A 20,566-nucleotide genomic window follows, 5' to 3' on the forward strand; every position below is an offset into this window, starting at 1 on the left:
TCAGATTCCTCTAAGGTCTCTTCCAGCCCAATGTCATTTGTCACATTTATTCAGCACCTACTGTGTACCAACTTCTGAGCTAAGTGCTGAGGATACAAAGTATGGCAAAAACAGATCCTGATCTCAGGGATGAACATTCTAATAGAAGAGGCAACCTTCAATAGAGATGGAAATTGTTAGGAAGTTTACTGGTACATAAAGTCTAAATCATGCTATTGTTCATTTATTTCAGTTGTGTCTGACAACTATGTGGCCTCATTTGGGATTATCTTGGCAAATATACCAGAGTGGTTTGTCATTTCCTTGCCCAACTCATTTTACAAATGAGGAAACTGAGGTAATCAGAATGAAATGACTTGTCTAGGATCACACAAAGATATTGGAGTGGTTTGCCATTTCCTTCCCAACTCATTTTACAAATGAGGAAACTGTAGCAAACAGGGTGAAGTCCTAGGATCATACAGCTAGCAAGTGTCTAAGGCTAGATTTGAACTTAGGTCTTCCTGACTCTAAGTCTAGTGCTATCCTCTGCACCACCTAGTTAATTGTGAAGACCTAGGAAAAAACTCCTGCAGAAATTTTGGCCCTTACTTTTCACCTCTGTGAAAATGAGGACTTTGGACTGTACTACATTTAAGGTCCTTGCCAGCCTAATTTTTTTTAATACATTTTCTTTAGCATCTGCTTACTGGATTTATCCATTCTCCAAATCTCCCCTCCAATTCCCCCATGAAGGTTCTTCTAGGTGTCTAACTTGGCCCACATTTAATAAATGTTCTACCTATCTACTTCTTTCTATCATCTTTCTATTAAGAGTCTCCCTATCTTAGGGCAAATGCCTTTGTAAAATGACTTCTTTTCCTCTAAGTTTTTGCATAGTTATTGCCCAAGGCCACAAGAGGATTAAGTGATAGTCACATGTCTGGAATGAAGCTGACATGGGCAGAGGCAAATAAAATTGGCAGGTAGAGTGGCTAAGAGCTTAGGAGGACTTTGCTCTAAGGACCGGCTACTTGACCTAGAACTCTCAGCAGCTGTCCACGTGCAAGGCAGGGCCCCCCCCCCCCCCATAGGAGCCTGGTTCTCGCATTGCTTCCTCTGCTACTGGCTCAAGGTGGCAGTTGTGACTCACTTTCCTCATCTTATTAATAAAGGAACGATTGTGGCACTTACTAAAGATTGCCTTTGGATTAAATTCATAGAGATAATGACTCTAAGCTGCACTGACCTTGATTAAGAATATAGTGAAGGTCCAGAGGCAGCCTGTGTAATAGTTGGACCTGAATTTAGAAGAGATGGGTTCAAATCTACCTGAAACTAGCTAGGAAAGTGGCCTTGAGTCACATGTAGGTGACCTTGATGCTGTTTGGTGGCGGTGGTTGGTGGTTGGTTGTAGTTGATTGTTGTTTTTAATGGTCTTTCATAATGAATAGTGCCAAGAAGAAGTGAGTATAAGTATTACCTTGTATATTTACTAGCTGGGGATCCCAGATAAGTGTTTTAACCTCTGTCTCCTCATCTGTAACATGGGAATGACAATAGTCCAGGGAAACTGTCATGAAAAAATGACCTTTAAACAGAACATTAAGATAAATTTAAACACTCTATAAATGTTGTTGTTGCTGTTATTAAATCTCTTTGTGTCTATGGTAACTCTTTGGGACTTATCTATTCTCTATCATTAGGCATTTCCCAGATCCTTCTTTGAAGGGTAATGGAAGCCCTTTTGAGATTACAGGTTGTTTCCCATCCCTCCTGAGCCCTCAGCCACAAGTGCCTACCTTGCCCAAGCTACCTGGTACTCATTTGGTATACATTCTGTATGTACTTGCATATATGTGTATGTGTCTTGCATACACACATGCATATCATAGGATACACATTATTTAAATGCACGTGTATTACATGTTTATTACCAATATATACATATATGTATATATGTATATATACATATATATATGTATATATATACAAGTTGGTTATCCTTAACTGTTCTCCCCGATTAAGAAAGAAAGAAAGAAAGAAAGAAAGAAAGAAAGAAAGAAAGAAAGAAAGAAAGAAAGAAAGAAAGAAAGGAAGGAAGGAAGGAAGGAAGGAAGGAAGGAAGGAAGGAAGGAAGAATGAGAGAGAGAACTAGAGAAAGAAAATGAGAGAGAGAAAGAGAGAAAGGAAGGAAGGGAAAGGAAGAAGGAAGGAATTAAAGGAAGGAAGGAAGAGAGAAAGAGGAAGGAAAGAGAGAGAAAGAGGAAATGGTAAGATAAAGGAAGAAAAGAAAGAAACAATTTCCCCTCTCAACAAAAAAAAAAAAATCAGAAAAAATGTTAAATACAGTGGAAACATTTTTATCATCAGATGAAACCCTAACCACCCTAACCCTTGTCAGGGATCTCTTTGGAACCACCAAAGGAATCCCTTGGGGGACAGTGGCCTATAATATGGTAGACATCCTCAAGATGGCATTGATGGAATCTCTGTTCATTAAAAGCCATAAAGACTATTTTAATAAACGAACATGAGGGAGAAAGAAAGAGACAGAGACAGAGAAAGAGGAGTCAGAGAGAGAGAGAGAGAGAGAGAGAGAGAGAGAGAGAGAGAGAGAGAGAGAGAGAATATTTTCTTTTTTTTTTTAAGGATTTTTTTATTTTGAGTTTTACAATTTTTCCCCTGATCTTACTTCACTCCCCCCACCCCACCCCCACAGAAGGCAATTTGCCAGTCTTTACATTGTTTCCATGGTATACATTGATCCAAATTGAGTGTGATGAGAGAGAAATCATATACTTAAGGAAGAAACATAAAGTGTAAGAGATAGCAAGATCAGACAATAAGATATCAGTTTTTTTTTTTCCCTAAATTAAAAGTAATAGTCCTTGGTCTTTGTTCAAACTCCACAGTTCTTTCTCAGGATACAGATGGTATTCTCCATTGCAGAGAGCCCCAAATTGTCCCTGATAGTTGCACTGATGGAATGAGCGAGTCCTTCAAGGTTGATCATTGCCCCCATGTTGCTCTTAGGGTGTACAGTGTTTTTCTGCTTCTGCTCATCTCACTCAGCATTAGTTCATGCAAATTCCTCCAGGCTTCCCTGAATTCCCATCCCTCCTGGTTTCTAATAGAACAATAGTGTTCCATGACATACATATACCATAGTTTGCTAAGCCATTCCCCAACTGAAGGACATTTACTTGATTTCCAATTCTTTGCCACCACAAACAGAGCTGCTATGAATATTTTTGTACAAGTGGTGTTTTTACCCTTTTTCAACATCTCTTCAGAGTATAGACCCAGTAGTGGTATTGCTGGATCAAAGGGTGTGCACATTTTTGTTGCCCTTTGGAGAGAGAATATTTTCACTAGAGAACAGGAATGTTAGTTAACATCTAGCTCCATTTTCTTTCATTTTACATATGAGGGAAATTATGTCCAGAGAGATCTGCCTGGCCATAAAGTGATTTAGTGGCAAGACCTAGCTTAGAGTATAGTCTTCATGGTTCCTTATCCAGCAGAACCAGAAATCATTCTGGTCCCCAGATTGAGCAGTGTGAAATATGCCCTCAGATAAACTTGGTACAAAACTATTGGTTCAAAGTTGTATTAGAGATCAGTAGTTTAGAAGTTGCAGACTATTAAGGTTTCATATCAGAGGGTCCTTCAGAGTAGCTATGGGAGTTTTCTTGTACTTGTATTAGATGTGGTAATATTATACAAGGTCTTGGTCTTTGGTGCCAGCACCCTAATCCCTAACATTTCTAAAGAACTATTTACTAGAAATAACCACCTCAATTTAATTAGACAATACATAAAACACCACAAAATTTGCTTCTTTGGCAGTCTGGGGAAATAACACAAGAAGTAAAACAAGTTCAGTTGAGTGAGAGAAGGAACTAATCACTTCATTGTTTTAAATACATTTTGTTGAGATCTTTGATCTCAAATCCAGTCTCAGACACTTATTATGAGACTCTGGGCAAGTCACTTAACTTTTGTTTGCCTTAGTTTCCTCACTGATAAAATAGGGGTAATAATAATAACAGCTATCTCTCAGGGTTGTTGTGAGGATCAAATGAGATAACACAGTGCCTAAATAATTGTGGTTTTCGTTAACCACCTTAATATAGCTTTGTACTATAGCTCTTCCCTGACCCCTTTCAGAGAATGATTCATCATAATAAAGAATCTTAAAATAGGAAGAAAAGAAAATAAACTAATTAACTAAAGTAATTGAACTAAACTAATTAGCAAAACTGATTGATGGAAAAAGTCTGATATTATGGTACATTCCATACCCACGGTCCCCTGCATCTGCAAAGAATAAGGGGTACATATCTTCTCATAGCTCTTCTGTGGGGTCAAGTATGATCATTATAATTTTGCAGCACTCAGGTTTGATTGTTTATTGTTATTCTTTGCTTCTCTATTGCTATAGACATTGTATATATATATATATATATATATATATATATATATATATATCTATATTGTTTTCCTGGTTCTATTCACTCTTATTTGCATCATCTCCCCATCCTTCTCTGAATTTCTCATGTTCATATTTCTTAAATAATAGTGATATTCCATTATCTATGTCACACCACAGTTTGTTTCTGGATGTTTTCCCATGGACAGGTGTTTACTTTGTTTCCCTTTCTTTGCTTTTATAAAAAGAGCAGCAATAAATATGTAGGTATATAATAGAACCTTTTTCTTTTATCGTTGGCTTCCTTAGGTTATATGACTAACTGTGGGATCCTTGGCTCAAAGGGCATGGATGTTTTAGTCACTTTCTTTTTTGTCTTTCCAAATGGTCACAATGATTCATAGCTAGACCAGCAATGTATTAACTTTTTCAGTTTTCCACAACTTTGCCAGCATAGCCTACTCCTAATTCTGTATTTAAAAGTTTGTTGGATGTGGGGATAAAACTTCAGAATTGTTTTGTGAGTTGGGGCAGTCCTGCATATGATTGTTAATAATTTGCAGTGCTTTTGAGAACTGATAAGTCATACCTTTTAGCTACTTATCTAATTGGGGAATGATTTTTGATCTTATAGATTTCTGTTGACTATGTATCTTGATATTAGACATTTATCAGAATCATTTGATACAAAAATATCTTAATCATTCCTTCTTAGTAGCAATGATTTCACTCATTCAAAAATTTTATCTTTTGTTTGGGTAATAATTCACCCCTTACCTTAAGCTCTGATAGACTTTTCTTCTGGAATTAGTTAAGTTATGGGCTTTTTTTCCACCCATAAGGGGAACAAACAATTTGTTATTTTTATTGTATACTTCCATTTCATTAGAACCATTTTCTTCTCTTTTAACTGCTTTATTAATGATCTTTAATATCATTGATAACTTCACTATGAGTCTCTCCTTGCTGAATAATAGGACCTCTCTTGTAACAAATGGGTAAAACAAGGAAAACCAGTCTACAAAAAGAATACATCCAGCCGTGTAAGCCTCATTCCATTCTGTGGTTTACCACCTCTGTGCCAATAAAGGAGAGATATATTTCACCACTAGTTCCCTGATCATGAGATTGAACAGCATTCTAAAGTGTTTCAGTGTCAAAACATAAATGTTGCTGCTGGTGATGGCGTTGGTCATTTAAAGTCCTAGTCAAAGAGAACCATGACATCAGGAAGGTGATACCATGATTATAGTTATCATGTGAAGTATTGCCCTGATTTCTGTCATCTTTGTTTCTCTGAATACTTCATATTTGTTATTTCTTGCTACAGACTAATATTCCAAGACATTCTTCTGTGACAATTTGTTTGACCATCCACAAGTTAATATTCTTGCTAGAGTAAAAGTCAGGTTAGCTAAAGTCCTGTGCTGGAATTCAAAAAATCATTAAGAGGGGCAGCTAGGTGGGATAGAAACCTGCCTTGGAGTTAGGAGGACTTGAGTTAAAATCTGGCCTCAGACACTTACTAGTTGGGCAAATCACATAACAATGATTGCCTCCAAAAACTTAAGAAAATTCTTTTAAAACTTGAAAATCAATGGGAAGATGTTGCTATATAGACTCAGTTAAATGTTTATATACTTTTTACAATTGAATTATATTTTATTATTCTATATAATATAGCATATTATAATATAATATTCTTTATTATATATCAAATGATGCACAAGTTTAGAGTCCAGGTGCTCAAACGGACTATTTGTTTCTAACCTGTAAAGCATTCGGAGCTTGTGTTTCTCTTATTAGCCACAGTTGAACCCACAGTAACTTGTCTCTAACGTAATGCTGTCATTTTGGTCTTCTCTGATAATGAAAAACAGGAAGCAACCAACTATGTGCAGGGCATCTAGGTGGTTCAATGAACACAGTGCTGGGTTGAGAATCAGAAAAACTCGTCTGTCCAAGGACAAATCTAAAATCACTTAACAACTATGTCTTTGGGTAAGTCGCCTGATCCTATTTGTCTTGATTTCCTCATCTGTAAAATGAGTTGGAGAAGGAAAATGACAAAACACTTCCGTATTTGCGCCAAGAATGGGATCACAGAGAGTTGGACAAAACTGAAAAACCATTCAACAACAACAATAGCAAATGTAAGTGCTGTAAGTATTTTTGCACATGGGGTTTTATCTTCCATCTTTATGTTTCTTAGGTGTATTTGCCTAGAGATGGTACTGCTGAGTCAGCCTGAAGGATTCTATTATTAACTTTTAATAGTATAATTTCCAATTGTTTTCCAGAATGGTCGATCACTTCACTTATCCAACAGTGTACACATGTGCCTATCTTTTCACAGATCTGCCAACCTTTGTCAGACTTGCCAACCTGATAGTGACAAGGTGAAAACTCAGTCTCCTTTTCATTAATGTCTAATTAATCATTTGGAGTATCTCTTGAAAACTCTCATTTCCTATATTTTGACTACTCATGAACAATCTTGGTTTCTGCTCCAGGAGTGCATGAGTGAAATTTTTGCTGTTATTAGTGGTATACCCTTTCCTCTCAGTTTTAAAGTCCCAGTCAAAACCTTACTTACCTGCCTTGTTTATAGCCGATTTGGAGAACCATAGTTAACGTATATAACATACTCATTTTCACTGGGGCAGAATCTCCAGGAGAGAGAATGGCTATAGGTCTCCTGCCCCCCCCCCACTAACAGGGACTCACTGAAAACTTCTCCTGACCCTATCCATTGCCCCCATAATGCCTGGAATCTTGGGGTCTGGTGACAGCTGTAATGTTCCAGGAAGCCCCTGAGAAAAATAACCCTTAGAGTTGCACCATCTCTGGGATAGAAATGCAGCACCTTTCCCATCTCAGCTGGGAGGGGGGAGAGCCGGACATGTGAGAGAAAGGGCAGTTGTCCCTTTAAACTTTAGCTTTGCCATTAATTTCAAGAATTGAGTGAAAGGAAGGCAGGTCTAGAGGGATCTCGGAGGACTATGCAGGCTGGGGCTGGTCTGTAAAAATACCATTGGCTGTTCCCTAGCACGTCCAAAGTGCAGCCCACATGTCTTCCCTTTCCATCCACTACACTGTTTACTCTGCTTAAAAGAGAGCCACAAGTGTGCTACTGTGTTAGAAGAACAATGGAAGATTCTGGGCAAGCCAAGACCCAAGGGGTAAGTCTTACAGACTGGACAGGAGCCTAAGAAAGGCGTACTCTTAGAGTGATTAACCTAAGCAGGAACAGGGAAGAGGTGGGCAATGAAAATGGGAAGAATTTCTCCAAGGGAAAGAGAAGGAAAGAGAAGTCAAAGATGGATTCAGTGGTAAAAAATCTTGGAACTTAGAAGTATAGAAGGAAACTAAGAGAAGATATCTCCCCCCCCACCCACCTCTGCCCATATGGCATATCTTTGGTCGCCCTTACAGCTGTAAGAATGTAAGCTCCTTGAAGGCAGGGCCAATGATTTTTTAACTTTGTACCTAACAGACTGTTTGGTACAGAGTAGGCACTTGATATTTTATATAATTGATTTGAATTGAATTGAATTCTATCCCCAGTCTGGCTTTATGAAGGGCTAGAATATGTTAGAAAAAAGGAACTAAGTGAGAAGGGGAGGGAGGAAGCTGTAAGCTGGAACCCCCATGCAAGAAAAGGACTAAAAATAATAGAAATAATAATAATAATGATATTTAGAGGTCATTTGAGGTTTGCCAAGTGTGATAGATGAGAGAGAGATGACAGATAGATAGATAGATAGATAGATAGATAGATAGATAGATAGATAGATAGATTTGACACTCATAGCATGCCTTCTATGTAGATACCCCATTTTACAAATGAGAAAACTGAAACACTCATAGGTTGGGTGTCGTAACTGGTGTTTGAAGCAGGTTTCAAATTTAAGTCTTCCTGACTTGAAAGCTGGCACTCCATCCCACTGCTTTCATTTGAAAATCAGAGTTAAATGTGTCCTCAGATCCTTATTCAAATGAAACCCCTTGAGAGATGGGTTCTGAAGTCAGAAAATATTGGTAATAGAAATATTTGTTGTGATAATTTGGATATTGGGAGGGTTTTGCCTTTAAACTAATCAGAGCTTCACAAACTGTGTGTGTGTGTGTGTGTGTGTGTGTGTGTGCGTGCGCACGCGCGTGCTCACGTGCACGTGCGCACATACACATACAGTTTTCCATTACTATTCTCTTTTTCAGTTTCTGAGTTATCTCTACCAAACAGTCCTTAGGAGAACAGGAAAATTTGACAGCTAAGAGACATCTTAAGATTTAAATTAGTGATAATATTTTTAATTTTTTATATGATGGTAATGATATATTTAAATAGTGATAATTTATATATTTAAACATAGTGGTAATAATAATAATAATCATGCTACCCATTTATAAAGCACTCTCCCACAGCACAGCCTAGAAGGTGGTTAATTCAATGATTATTATTAAGTCATTTGCAGATGAAGAAACTGAGTCCCAGAGAGATTAAATAACCTGCTGCGACTCATAGAACTAGAAAGTAACTGAGGGAAGATTTGAAGTCAGGTCTCTTGATTCCAAGCCCTATGTGATCAAGTGCACCATGCACTAGTAATACTGAAAAGAAGAAGCATCTCTCAGTAGAAGACAAGTCATGGGGAAGTTGTTTCCCCTTTTCTTATCTCAGTAAAAAGGATATCTTAAAACCTGCTGTACCCTCCTCCCTCGGTGGCTCAAAGGAGGTAATATAATCAAAGTGTTTTGTAAATATTGTAAATGTCAGTGATCAGTATTATTACTATTATTAACTTCTGGGCCTCAGTTTCCTCATGGGCAAAACAAGGAACTTGGATTGGGTATCTAAGACTCCTTGAGCTCTAAACTTGGGGTTCAGTTCATTGGACATGGTTGAATTGCAATCCACGTGTTTGGCCTCCTGCCAGTTGGTCCCTAGGTCAGCTTCCCTTTACTGTCTGATAAAGGGTTCAATATATCCCCATACTTTCACCTTTAATGCTGTCACACTGCCTTGTCCAGTCAGGGCAGAGTTCTTAAGGAAGCAGGACAGGAAAACGTGACTTTGGGACAAGAAACAAAAACAAAGCCCTGGGAATTGTCTACTCATTCAAAGAATCTAGGAAATCATTAGATGAAGCAAAGTGGCAGCCTACTCCTTCCCCTCAGGGTACCAAGTCCTCTCTAGAGCAGGCATTGCCACACCTCTGGGTGCAGCATCATAGGGGCAAGGTATCTAGGATTGAAGAAACCTTATTTAATCTACCCCCTCATTTCAAGAATAGTCTTCTGACCCCCAAACTCCAGGCCAGATTGGATGTTTGTCCTCTTCTAGTTTCTGTGTCTCTCCCCCTTATCTCACAGAGCCCAGAACAGTTTTCCCCACACCCACACCCACCTCCCACCGAAAATGGCCTAGGACCCATCTCCAATCTTTCCCTAAATTTTCCCTGTATTCTTTCCCAAATTGGTCTCTTGGCTTCAAGTCTCTCCTCATTCTGATCCATCCTCCATAAAGCCTAAATGCAGCTCTAATTCTATCATTCCTTACTCAATAAAATCTACCTCCAAGACCAACTAGAAACTCCTCTTTTTAGACTGTACGACCTGAACCCATCTTCTCTTAACATCTCTATTAGATTTATTCTTCTTCCTATACCTTACTGTTCAGTCTAACAGGTCTTCCTGAAATCCTTCACACAATTTCATTTCCCACCTTCTAGTTTTTATATTGGCACACTCTCCATTCTTTACCTCTACCTCTGAGAATTTCTACTTTTTTACCAGGTTCAATGACAGTTCAGTGACTTCAGCTCAATGGCAGTTTCTACAAGAAACCTTCCCTGGATCCCTCAGTTATTTGTGCCCTCCCTCCATAAACTAGTGTTGGAATATATTACAGAGACTTTTATAGACACATATCACCTCCTCTAGTGGCCTTTGAGCATAGGAACAGTTTCACTCTTGGTCTTTGTACTCCCTGTAACATAACCCATGGTCTGAAAATCCTCAGAAAAGGTACTAATAATTGCTAAGACATCATTACTCCTTCCCTTCCCCAGGGTCATTTGTATTACAATAGGACTCTTGGAGAGGGGAAGTTTGCAGTCTGAAGAATGAATCTCTAATGATGGCAATGGGGGGGGAGATGCCTTTGAGAGCATCTTCTCACTTTACATCTGGCCTGTAGGACCAGTCCAATTTGTGGTGCTCCCCCCAGGCTGTCAAAAAGTCTAAGTCATCCAGGAAAGGAGAAAAAAAATGACAGAACATATTAGGTCCTAGTTAGCTATCTTAGAGCCCAAGTGAGGAGGGTTGAAGCCTGAGATAGGAGATGGAATTTCATATGTGGTAGGGATATGGGAGGGGAAGAAATATGTAATCAACCTGGAAATAGAGATTAGAGTCAGATTAGAAAGGGGCTTAAATGCAAAAACAAGGAGTTTCTATTTCTTCCCAGAGTCAAGAGAGAACATGAAATTTCTTGAGCAAGGAAGGGACGTGCCCAACCTTGTACTTCAGGAATATGTATTTGGCAGAAAATGGATGTTGGGAGATCAAGTGAGAAACACTTCTAGGCAAGAAGTGATGAGACCCAATTAGAACAGATGTATAAATGGAGAGAAGGGGGATGGATGTGAAGGTAGAATTGATAAGATTTGGCAAGTTATTGGATATAATGGTGGATGAAAGTAGAAAGTCTAGGCTGACAACTTAGGTGACTGGAAGAATAGTGGTATCTTCAACAGGAAAAGGAAAACTGAAAAGAATATTTAGAGGTAAAGCCCTGTGTTGGACCTATTAAGTTTGTAGTGCCTATAAGACCTTCAGATGAAGTTGGTCAATAGACCACTGAAATGTAGGTCTGGAGCTTAGAGAAAGGTGAGTGATTGAAAATCATCTGAAGGTGATCTTAATTGAACCCATGGAAGCCTATGAGACCACCAAGAGAGAGAATGGAGATAGAGGAGAAAAGAGAACCCTGGACAGAGCCTTGGTAGACACCCACAATCAGAGGGTAAGACATGAATGGTAACTGGTCATTGCCTATCAGATAAATCCAATGGAGGTCAGAATTTCTGCTTTTTACTCCAATCCATTACAGATAGTGTGAAAGAGAGAAAAATCCATTTTCATTCTCACTGGACACAGCTCTAAACAATTTGTTTTGGTCAAATCATTCCCTGGTTACTTACCTCCCATTTGTGCTTACCTCCTAATTCTGTGTTATTTAACCTCTTTGTTATAAAAACTAGAAAGCTGTTCACTTGGACTTGCTTGCTTATTCGATGCATGAACCAAGGGTGGGAGAGTGACTAAGGTCAGAGGCTAGTCACTGGAGGATAGCATGAGAGAGGCCAGGAAATGATAGCAGACACTTGCTGCCTGAGTGACCCTGAGCATGTCGCTTCTGGCTCGCAGTGTACTCATCTGTGAAATGGAAGGGTTGGGCTCAATGGCTTCTACAATCACTTCCACTACTAAATCTATGATTTTATGAAAATAACAATCTTTTTTATGACTGTGTCCTGCCACTCAGCTCTGCTGGATCTGCAGATGGGAGTGGAGAGGATTCTTTCTCTTTAAGACTTCTGGCTTTTCATCTTAAATAATCAAATAAGTCCCGATTACCATCTTTTTTTTTTTAATAACTGAAATAGCTACTGAAAGGGATCAGAACTTGCCCAAAGCTGGCTGATTGAAGCTGCATCTTAAGAGGAACTTTTTTGCCTTCTGCTCCTGTAAATGGGGAGACAGATGGAGATAGAGAGTGACAGAGAGAGAGATAGAGAGAGATAGAAAGGGGGGGGGGGGGAGATAGACAGAGAGATAGAGACAGAGAAAGAGACTGAGAGAGTGAATAGAAAGTAAAGGACTAACTGGTCAATGGGACAATAGCTTCTCCTCCCCTGTGAATGTGAGGAGGGAGTAGAGGAAAGTGCTGTTAGATGAATTGGTAGTGGAGGTGAGGAATCCCTCTCACTTATGGCTTGTGAATTCAGTTGATCTACTCCTTTCCTTCCTCCACTTTCCTCCCTATCTCCGACTCTGTAGGGTCCACTGGAGCCCATCAGGTAGCTGGCAATCAGTGGCCATCCTGTTCAGGAACAGTTCTAGATGAGGACCTGGTTAGGACTTCCTACATTCTTTCCATCATGGCCCTTCACTTCTCTGTTCCCCAGAAAAAACAATATCATAAGATGCTGATCCCCAACCTTGCCTCTCCAATTGTCCATTAGACTTCTGGAACTGAATGGCCCATTTTAAACTCAATGAATCCAAATGTGACTCATAATCTTTCTCCTAATCCCGACCCCCCCCCTTTCCCTATTATTGGAAAAGGCAACACCATCCTCTCAGATCCTCAGACTCTCAACCTAAGAATCATCCTAGAGCTCTTTTACTCTCTCTGTCAGTCCGTCTCTGTCTTTCTGTGTGTGTGTGTGTGTGTGTGTGTGTGTGTGTGTGTGTGTGTGTGTGTCTGGGTGTGTGTCTGGGTGTATGTATGTCTGTCTCTGTCTCTCTCTCTGTGTCTGCTTCTCTCCATTCCCATACCCAATCTCTCACCATGATCTATCAATTTCACCTCAGCAGCATCCCTCTAATATGTCATTTTTTCTCCTCTGACACCGCCACCCCTCCAGTGCAGACACTTATCCTCTCATACCTGGATTATTATAATTACCACCTAGTTAATCTGCTTGCCTCAAGTCTCTCCCTACATCTACTCAAGCTATTAAAGTAAAAGTGATTTCTTACCCGTCTTCTCAAGAAATTCTAGTGGCTTCCTATTCCTGGTAGGGGTGGGAAACTTTTGTTCAGTCAAGGGCAATTTGGCTATTTATAACATCATACAAGGTCTACATTTGGTCAAACATTTAATTGATTCATCCCTAAAAACATCTAGATTTAAGTTCTAGTCCCTGTCTGCAGTTGCCTTGGCAACACCAATCTAGCCTGTGGGCCAGAGATTCCCTACCCCCAAGAGAGGATCAAATATAACATTTGGTGTTTGGTAATTAAAGCCCTTCATAAGACGCCCCCCTCCAACATTTTCATTTTTTTTTACACCTTATACCTTCCCTGCCCCTCTAATGAAATTGGTTTCCTTGCTATTATTCAAAAAAAAAAAAAAACCTTGATTTTCTCTGACCATCCTTCCAGCTTCCTTTAGGCTAAAATTCCTCTATCCTCCTTCTACAGGAAACCTTAATTCTGGTTCCTCCCTTCTGTTCATTTCCAATTTGCCTTCACACAGTTGTTTTTATATGTAATTGTTCTCTGGCTATTTCCCTCCTTAGAATGTGATCTCTTCCAGAGCTGGGACTGGCTTTTTGCCTTTCTGTTTTTTTTATCCCAGTACTTGGAGTCAGGAAAAGCTGAATTTAAATTCCTTATACGTCTCTTATTAGCTTTGTGTGATCCTGGATAAATCATTCAATCTGTCTAAACCTCAGGTTTCTTAACTGTAAAATGGGAATAACAGTGGCACCTACTTCCCAGGCTTGTTACAATCAAGTGAGCTAATGTGTAAAAAAAAATATATAAGGGCACTGTGTCCATTCTAGCTGTTTTCATTATTATTGGATTGGATCCAATTTTTCTTGCTGAGAAGAGTTTTTCTCCAGCAGAATCCTCCTGATGTCTTCATGGTTAATTGGATTATTCATCCTGGTGCAAGTTGGCATGGTCACAGGAATCTGCTCTCTCTCATTAGTAGGATTCCTTTCTCCCATCCCCCTTCTTGCTCCCCTGGTTCTTTCTGGGTTCATTTGTCTGTCTCTTCTGCCTTTGTCTCTCCACCTTCCTCCAAGAACTTCAAGGGGATCATGGGTGGTGGAAGTGGGGTATCATATTTGTTTCACTTATTAACTTCTGACTGTACCCATCTACCAGATGCACATACAAACACACACACACACACACACACACACACACAAAAGCACACCACACATATTACATAAAACACACCCACCACACATATAAACATACATTTCACATGCCCCTATACAAATGATGATGTTTGTCTTTCATTCTTTTTTTTTTTTTTAGGTTTTTGCAAAGGCAAATGGGGTTAACACAGCTAGGTAATTATTAAGTGTCTGAGGTTAGATTTGAACTCCTGACTCCAGGGCCAGTACTCTATCCACTACACCACCTAGCCACCCCACATTCTTGAAGAAGACCATGACATAAGGGAGGTGAAGTCAAACTCATGAATTGAATTTGAGTGAAGGGAGTTGTGCTAAGTCACCAGCCTCATTTTCTTCTCCAGAGTCATCTAGATCCAGTGGCCAGATAGGAATCAGGACAACTGGAGATGATCCTAGATGTGAGGCAATCAGGCATAGGTGACTTGCTCAAGGTCACACAGCTAGTAAGAGTCAAGTTTCTGAGGTCAGATTTGAACTCCTGTCCTTACTCCAAGGCCAGTGCTCTATCCACTATGTCACTTAGTTGCCCCAAACCCCATATAGATACATAGACCACACACACATCCTATATACACACATGCATATACATCACACCCACTATGGAGGGTTTGCTCATCACAACTGCTGTTTCCTCCCTAATCTATATGAAGTCTTTTTTGTCCATATTCTGTTATAATTTTAGCTAATATTTAAATATCATTTTAAAGTTTACAAATCACTTTACAAATATTTCATTTGATCTTCACAACCACCCTGAGAGATAGGTGATAATATTATCCCAGTTTTACAGATGAGGAAACTGAGGCCGATAGAGATTATGAGACTACCCAGGGTCACACAGATATTAAGTAAGTGTCTACATATACTTATGTGGGCATACTGTCTTTTATCATTGCATGTAAACTCCTTGAAGTCAGGATCTGTTTCCTTTTTTTGTCTTTGACTCCCCCCATACTTACTACAGAGCCCTAGTCCTTAATAGGAACCTAATAAATGCTTGCTGATTCTCCTTAGATGTGGTAAGATCATTGATTCATTCAACAAACATTTATGACCCAGCTGTTATGTTCACTTCAGATCTGTGAATCAAAAATGAAATAATTCCTGTCCTTTTGACTCTTCCATTCACCAGAGATCAGGATAAGGAAAGGACAGTTGTGGCTTCATTTGTTAAAAGAATCTCTCTCTACTTCTGCAAATCAACACTTCCTCTGCCATTATCTTGGGACTTGCCCAGGATTATAGAGCTAAGGGTTTTCCCATCTCTGAGACCAGTTTTCTATGTACTATGCCACACTATATCAGAAATAGGGTAGCTATCAGAAAGAGTGCTAGCCATGAAGTCAGGGGGACCTGAGTTCAAATGTGACCTCAGATACTAGCTGTGTGACCTTGGGAAGTCACATAACCCTGCTTACCTCCCATTCAGGGTCATCTCCAGTGATCCTGATTCATATCTGGCCACTGGACCCAGATGGCTATGGAGGAGAAAATGAGACTGATCACTTCACTCAGCACCCCCTTCACTCAAATCCAAATCACATGCATGTCATGGCATCACCTTCCTGCTGCCATTAACTTTAAAATTGAAAAGAATGTTGCACTTTGAATTTTTACAAGCACCTCTCATGTATCATCTCATTTGAGGCTTACAACAACCTTCTTATGCCTCTTCTGTTGATGGTAAAACTGAGGCTAAGGTGAAATGAGTTGTCTGAGATCACTCCACTAGAAAGTGTCAGACTATGAACCCAGGGCTTCCTGCCTGAAAGTTTTCTTAATAAAATGGAGGTGATACCCATTCAGTCCAATACTAATGAAAACAGCTAGAATGGCCACAGTGCCCTAAGATCTTTCACACATAAGCTCATTTGAATGTAACAAGCCTGGGAGATAGATGCCAATCATTCATGTTTTACAGTTAACTGACTACCCTGCCTCACTGAAGTGCTAAGCTTATCTTTGTAGATAGGTGAGTAGGTCTCTGCAGAGTTAGACAAGGAGATATGTAACAGGAAATAATAGTAACAACCCCTCTTCAAATGAAGCCTTTTTTGCTCATACTGTTATAATATTAGGTAATATTTCTATATCACTTTAAATTTTCCAAAGCATTTTACAGATATGATTGAATAGATTTATAGGTGGACCCTAGAGTCTCACTTTAGACTAATGATGCCTCTGTCTGTTGATAAAGAATGCTATAAATGGGAATTCAGTTTCTCCATCAGCCAAGTGACAATCACAACACAGATGGTGTTTACTCTAGCAATCCTCAAGTGAGATCTTACATGAAAAACACAAGACGTGCTCCCTCAGTATGATTTTTGTGTGCTTTCTCTCTAGAATGGCAATATAGAAGAAAGAACCAAGAATTTGAACTTGAGACCTGAGTTTGAATAATGACCCTTCCTCCCATTAGATGTATGAGCCCTCAGTGTCACTTCCCTCTGAGGTTCATTTTCTTTATTGATAGAAGGGAAATGTTAATAGTTGTCATGCCTTCTTCATGGGGTAATTGTAAAGAAAGAAGGTTTTTGAACCCAAAAGAAACCCTTAGAATTCTAGAACCAGAACTAGAAACTACCTTAGATATCTCCCTTATTTAAAGATGAGGAAACTGAGATCCAGGGAAATGTAGTGACTTTTACAAGCTCAAATTGCAAGTATCATAGCTTTAGCCCTGGAAGGGACCTTGGACTTCATGAAATCCAACACCTTGTTAGGAAGATGTTCTTTTCGTGGGATCAGATATGCCTCCCTATACCTCCCACCCACACTGCTCCTTGTTTTGACTTTACAGGTGAGGAAACTGAGTCCCAAAAAGGCTAAGTGATTTAAACATCAGAAATGAAATTGGAACCTAGGTCATCTGACTCTGGATCCTGTGACCTTTCTGCCATACCACAAAATCTAAAGGAAAAGCAATGATGGGACTGTTTATCAATTTCCTTTTTTCTTTTTGTTAAGCTTCAGAGGCCTTTGTGTTTAAGGTTATAGGTAAAAAGAGATTTAACTAACCTTAAGACTAGTAGTACTTGGCAGAGTGGCTGGCACAAAGTAGGTGCCTAATAAATGCTTCATGATTGATTGATTAGCCTAATTGAAGCTGGAAAACCAAAAGGAAGCAACAGGACTCTTGTCATACACGCTGGGATTTGGCATTCCATTAAATTTTTCTCCAAGGCTAGGTCCATAAGCAGCAAGGGAGCAAAGTTCCCAGATACAGTGATAACTTTTCTTGCTTCCAAGTTCCCTAAATCTAAGATGCTATCTCTCCCACAGAAGTTCACACTGATACTGGGGCTGGTCACACTGGTGGCTGCATTTGGATCATCTTTCCAGTATGGATACAATGTCGCTGTTATCAACTCTCCCTCAGAGGTAGGTGCTGACCAGGGAAATGAATCGAATCATTCATTTATTTATTCAACATATATTCACCAAGAACCTTAGTTCACCACTAAGGGGAGACACAAAATATAAAAGAAAGAAGGAATGACTGACTAGGGACTGGGATCTCCCTCACTGGAAGTCTTCACACAGAGGCTGGATGATCACTTACTTGCTGGGGAGGGGGTAATCTGCATGACATCTTCAAAAGTCTCTCCATGTTTTTGAAGGGTCACCACATGTGGTAGAGGAAAAGAGATTTGACTTGCTCACAGAAGCCAGATGAAGGAGCAGTGTAGATAGGCGGTGTAGGGAGACAGATTTGGTCCCATGAAAAGTAAACTTGCTAACAATTTTAGTCATCCTAAAGTGAGATGGGCTGCTCTGGAGTTAGTGGATTACCCTCCAGTGGAGGTCCTTCAAGCAGAAGCTAGAGGACCACTTATTGGGTTTTCTGTAGAGGGAATTCCTAGTGAGGTCTGGGTTGGACTAGGTTCCTTCCAGGCCTGAGCTTTTGTCAGCTTGTGATCTAATAAGAGAATGTGGACAAGGTGAGAAATGAGGATGGAGCAACCTTTCCTCAGTTATCCTGACTGGTCCAAAGCTCTACAGATAATAGGTGCTCAATAAAGAGTGTTACTGATTGTTGACAGCTGTCTGACCTTTTCTTCAGTTACATTGGCAAAGTCAGGTTACAATATGAGTTTTTTCCTTTGAAGAAAACTTGATCCAAACATCCTTTCCCTCTATTCAATCTTGCTAATGTTTGTTTAAGAGCATTGGAAAGGGATGTGCTTGAGAGAGTCAATTATTTTCCCTACTCAACCCAGAACTCCAGAGTTAGAAGAGATCACAGTGGTCATTTAGTCCAACTCACACTGAAATGATAATTTCCTTTGCCCCCTCCCAACAAGTGGTCATGCAGTCTCTACCTGAAGATTCCCATTGAGGGAGAGCCCTGTCCCCTGGTCAGCCACTCCTCATTTGGACAGCTCCTACCATTAGGAAGGGTCTCCTGACATGCAGATAAAACTGATTAATCTGGCCCCATTCCTCTGAGTTTTTTCCTCTAAGTTCCAGCTTGGTTGAGTCTTGTCATTCTTTGTTGAAGAAGACCAAAATGACATCACCATATTTGAGAGAAATGACAGTATGAACAACTGTGACTGATCAGACAAGTATGAGCTCAGAATGCTCTACCACAGGTCAAACACAAATAGTTCATGGGAACACCTGGGGTGTTTACTCTAAATTTACGTCTGTCATGGTTCCTTTGAGTTGCTTCCATTCTACCTTGCTCATAGAGCATAGCATCCTCTCTGATAAGGGCATGCCATACTGGGCACTCCTGTGCCAATGTCTTTCATGTGGTACAGAGACCTTCAGGGTGTCTTAGTATCGTTCCTTCTGACCCCCTTGTGAGCACTTGTCCTGTGTGAGTTCCCCATAGCAGAGTCTTTTAAGCAAACATACGTCTGGCATTTTAACAATGTGTGTAGTCCATCGTAGCAGCACTCCCTGTAATAATGAGCATTCCAACTCAGCAATTTAACTTGAGAAAGGACCTCAGTATCTGGTATCTTCTCCTGCCAGGTGATCTTCACAATCTTCCTAAGACAATTTAAAGGGAAGCAATTCAGTTTCCTGACATGGCGCTGGTAGACTGTCCAGGTTTCACAGGCATATAGCAATGAGGTCAGCACAATGGCACTGCAGACCTTCAGTTTGGTAGTCAGTCTAATACCTCTTCTCTCCCATACTTTCTTTCGGAGTCTCCCAAATAATAAGCTATCTCTGGCAATGCACGTATCAATCTCATTGTCAATGTGTACCTCCTTGGAAAGGACACTGCCAAGGTAAGTGAACTTGTCCACAGTACTCAGAACTTCTCAATTTGCTGTAAATAATGGTTCCACATATGGATGGTGTGGTGTTGGCTGATGGAGTATCTGTTTTCTTGGTTATAAATTGTTAGACCAAAATTAGCAGTAGTAGCAGAGAATTGATCTATCCTTTGTTGCATCTCAGCTTCAGAAGCTGCATCTGCAAACAGAAGATCATGCATCATGATTCCTTCTTCTTTGGTCTTGGCTTGTAACCTTTTCAAGTGGAAGAAATTACCGTTAATGTAGTAACAGACTTTGATGCTGAGTTCATCCTCAGTGAAGGCATTTGATAACATGGCTGAAAACAACATGCTAAAAAGCATGGGAGCAAGGTCACATCTTTGTTTCACTCCATTGGTTACCAGGAAATCTCAAGAGTATGCTTTCATGAAACTGATGTATAATACTGATGACCTTCTCCAGCAACCAAATTTGACATTATTTTCCAGAAATCTTCATGATTGAAAGTATCAAAAGTCTTGGCCAGATCCACAAACATTGTATACAAATCTCTGTTCTGCTTCTGGCATTTCTCCTAGAGTTGTCAGGCAGCAAACACCATAATGACTGTTCACGAATCCTTTCTGAAACCACACTGGTTCTCAGGAAGGTGACCATCTTCCAAATGAAGGATCAGTCTATTGAGAAGGACTCTGGCTACCAGCAATGACTAAAAGAGAAATATCCCTGTGATGTCACAGGACAATCTATTTCCTTTACCATTATAGAGATAGGTCCTTGAATTCTTGGGGGATAATCTCTTCATGCCATATAACCTGGAAAATTAGTCACTTTTTGGATGAGCAATGAACTCCCCCACCTTATAGATCTCAGCTGGAATAGAATCAGTACCAGGTGCTTTGCCACTTGAAAGGAGCCTAATGGCATTCAAAACCTTTCTTCATTTGGAACTTCAGCAAGGGATG

General features: G+C 39.8%; 1 protein-coding gene across 3 annotated transcripts in view; it reads left to right on the plus strand.

Moving 5' to 3' along the window:
• The window catches only part of SLC2A5 (solute carrier family 2 member 5), a 56,907-nt gene that overhangs the window by 17,740 nt on the left and 18,601 nt on the right, over positions 1–20,566 (plus strand). Inside the window, exons 1-3 of one of the 3 annotated variants that reach the window (XM_074218529.1) lie at positions 6,304–6,567; positions 6,715–6,813; positions 17,647–17,745. In XM_074218529.1, coding sequence (XP_074074630.1) covers positions 6,406–6,567; positions 6,715–6,813; positions 17,647–17,745 — 360 coding nt within the window. In that variant the 5' untranslated portion in view covers positions 6,304–6,405. Of the gene's footprint in view, positions 1–6,303; positions 6,568–6,714; positions 6,814–7,395; positions 7,597–17,646; positions 17,746–20,566 lie in introns of those variants that run through there. The other 2 variants (XM_074218530.1, XM_074218531.1) reach the window with 2 other exon arrangements.

This window comes from Macrotis lagotis, chromosome 1 (genome assembly GCF_037893015.1).
Source record: "Macrotis lagotis isolate mMagLag1 chromosome 1, bilby.v1.9.chrom.fasta, whole genome shotgun sequence".
NCBI lineage: Eukaryota > Metazoa > Chordata > Mammalia > Peramelemorphia > Peramelidae > Macrotis > Macrotis lagotis.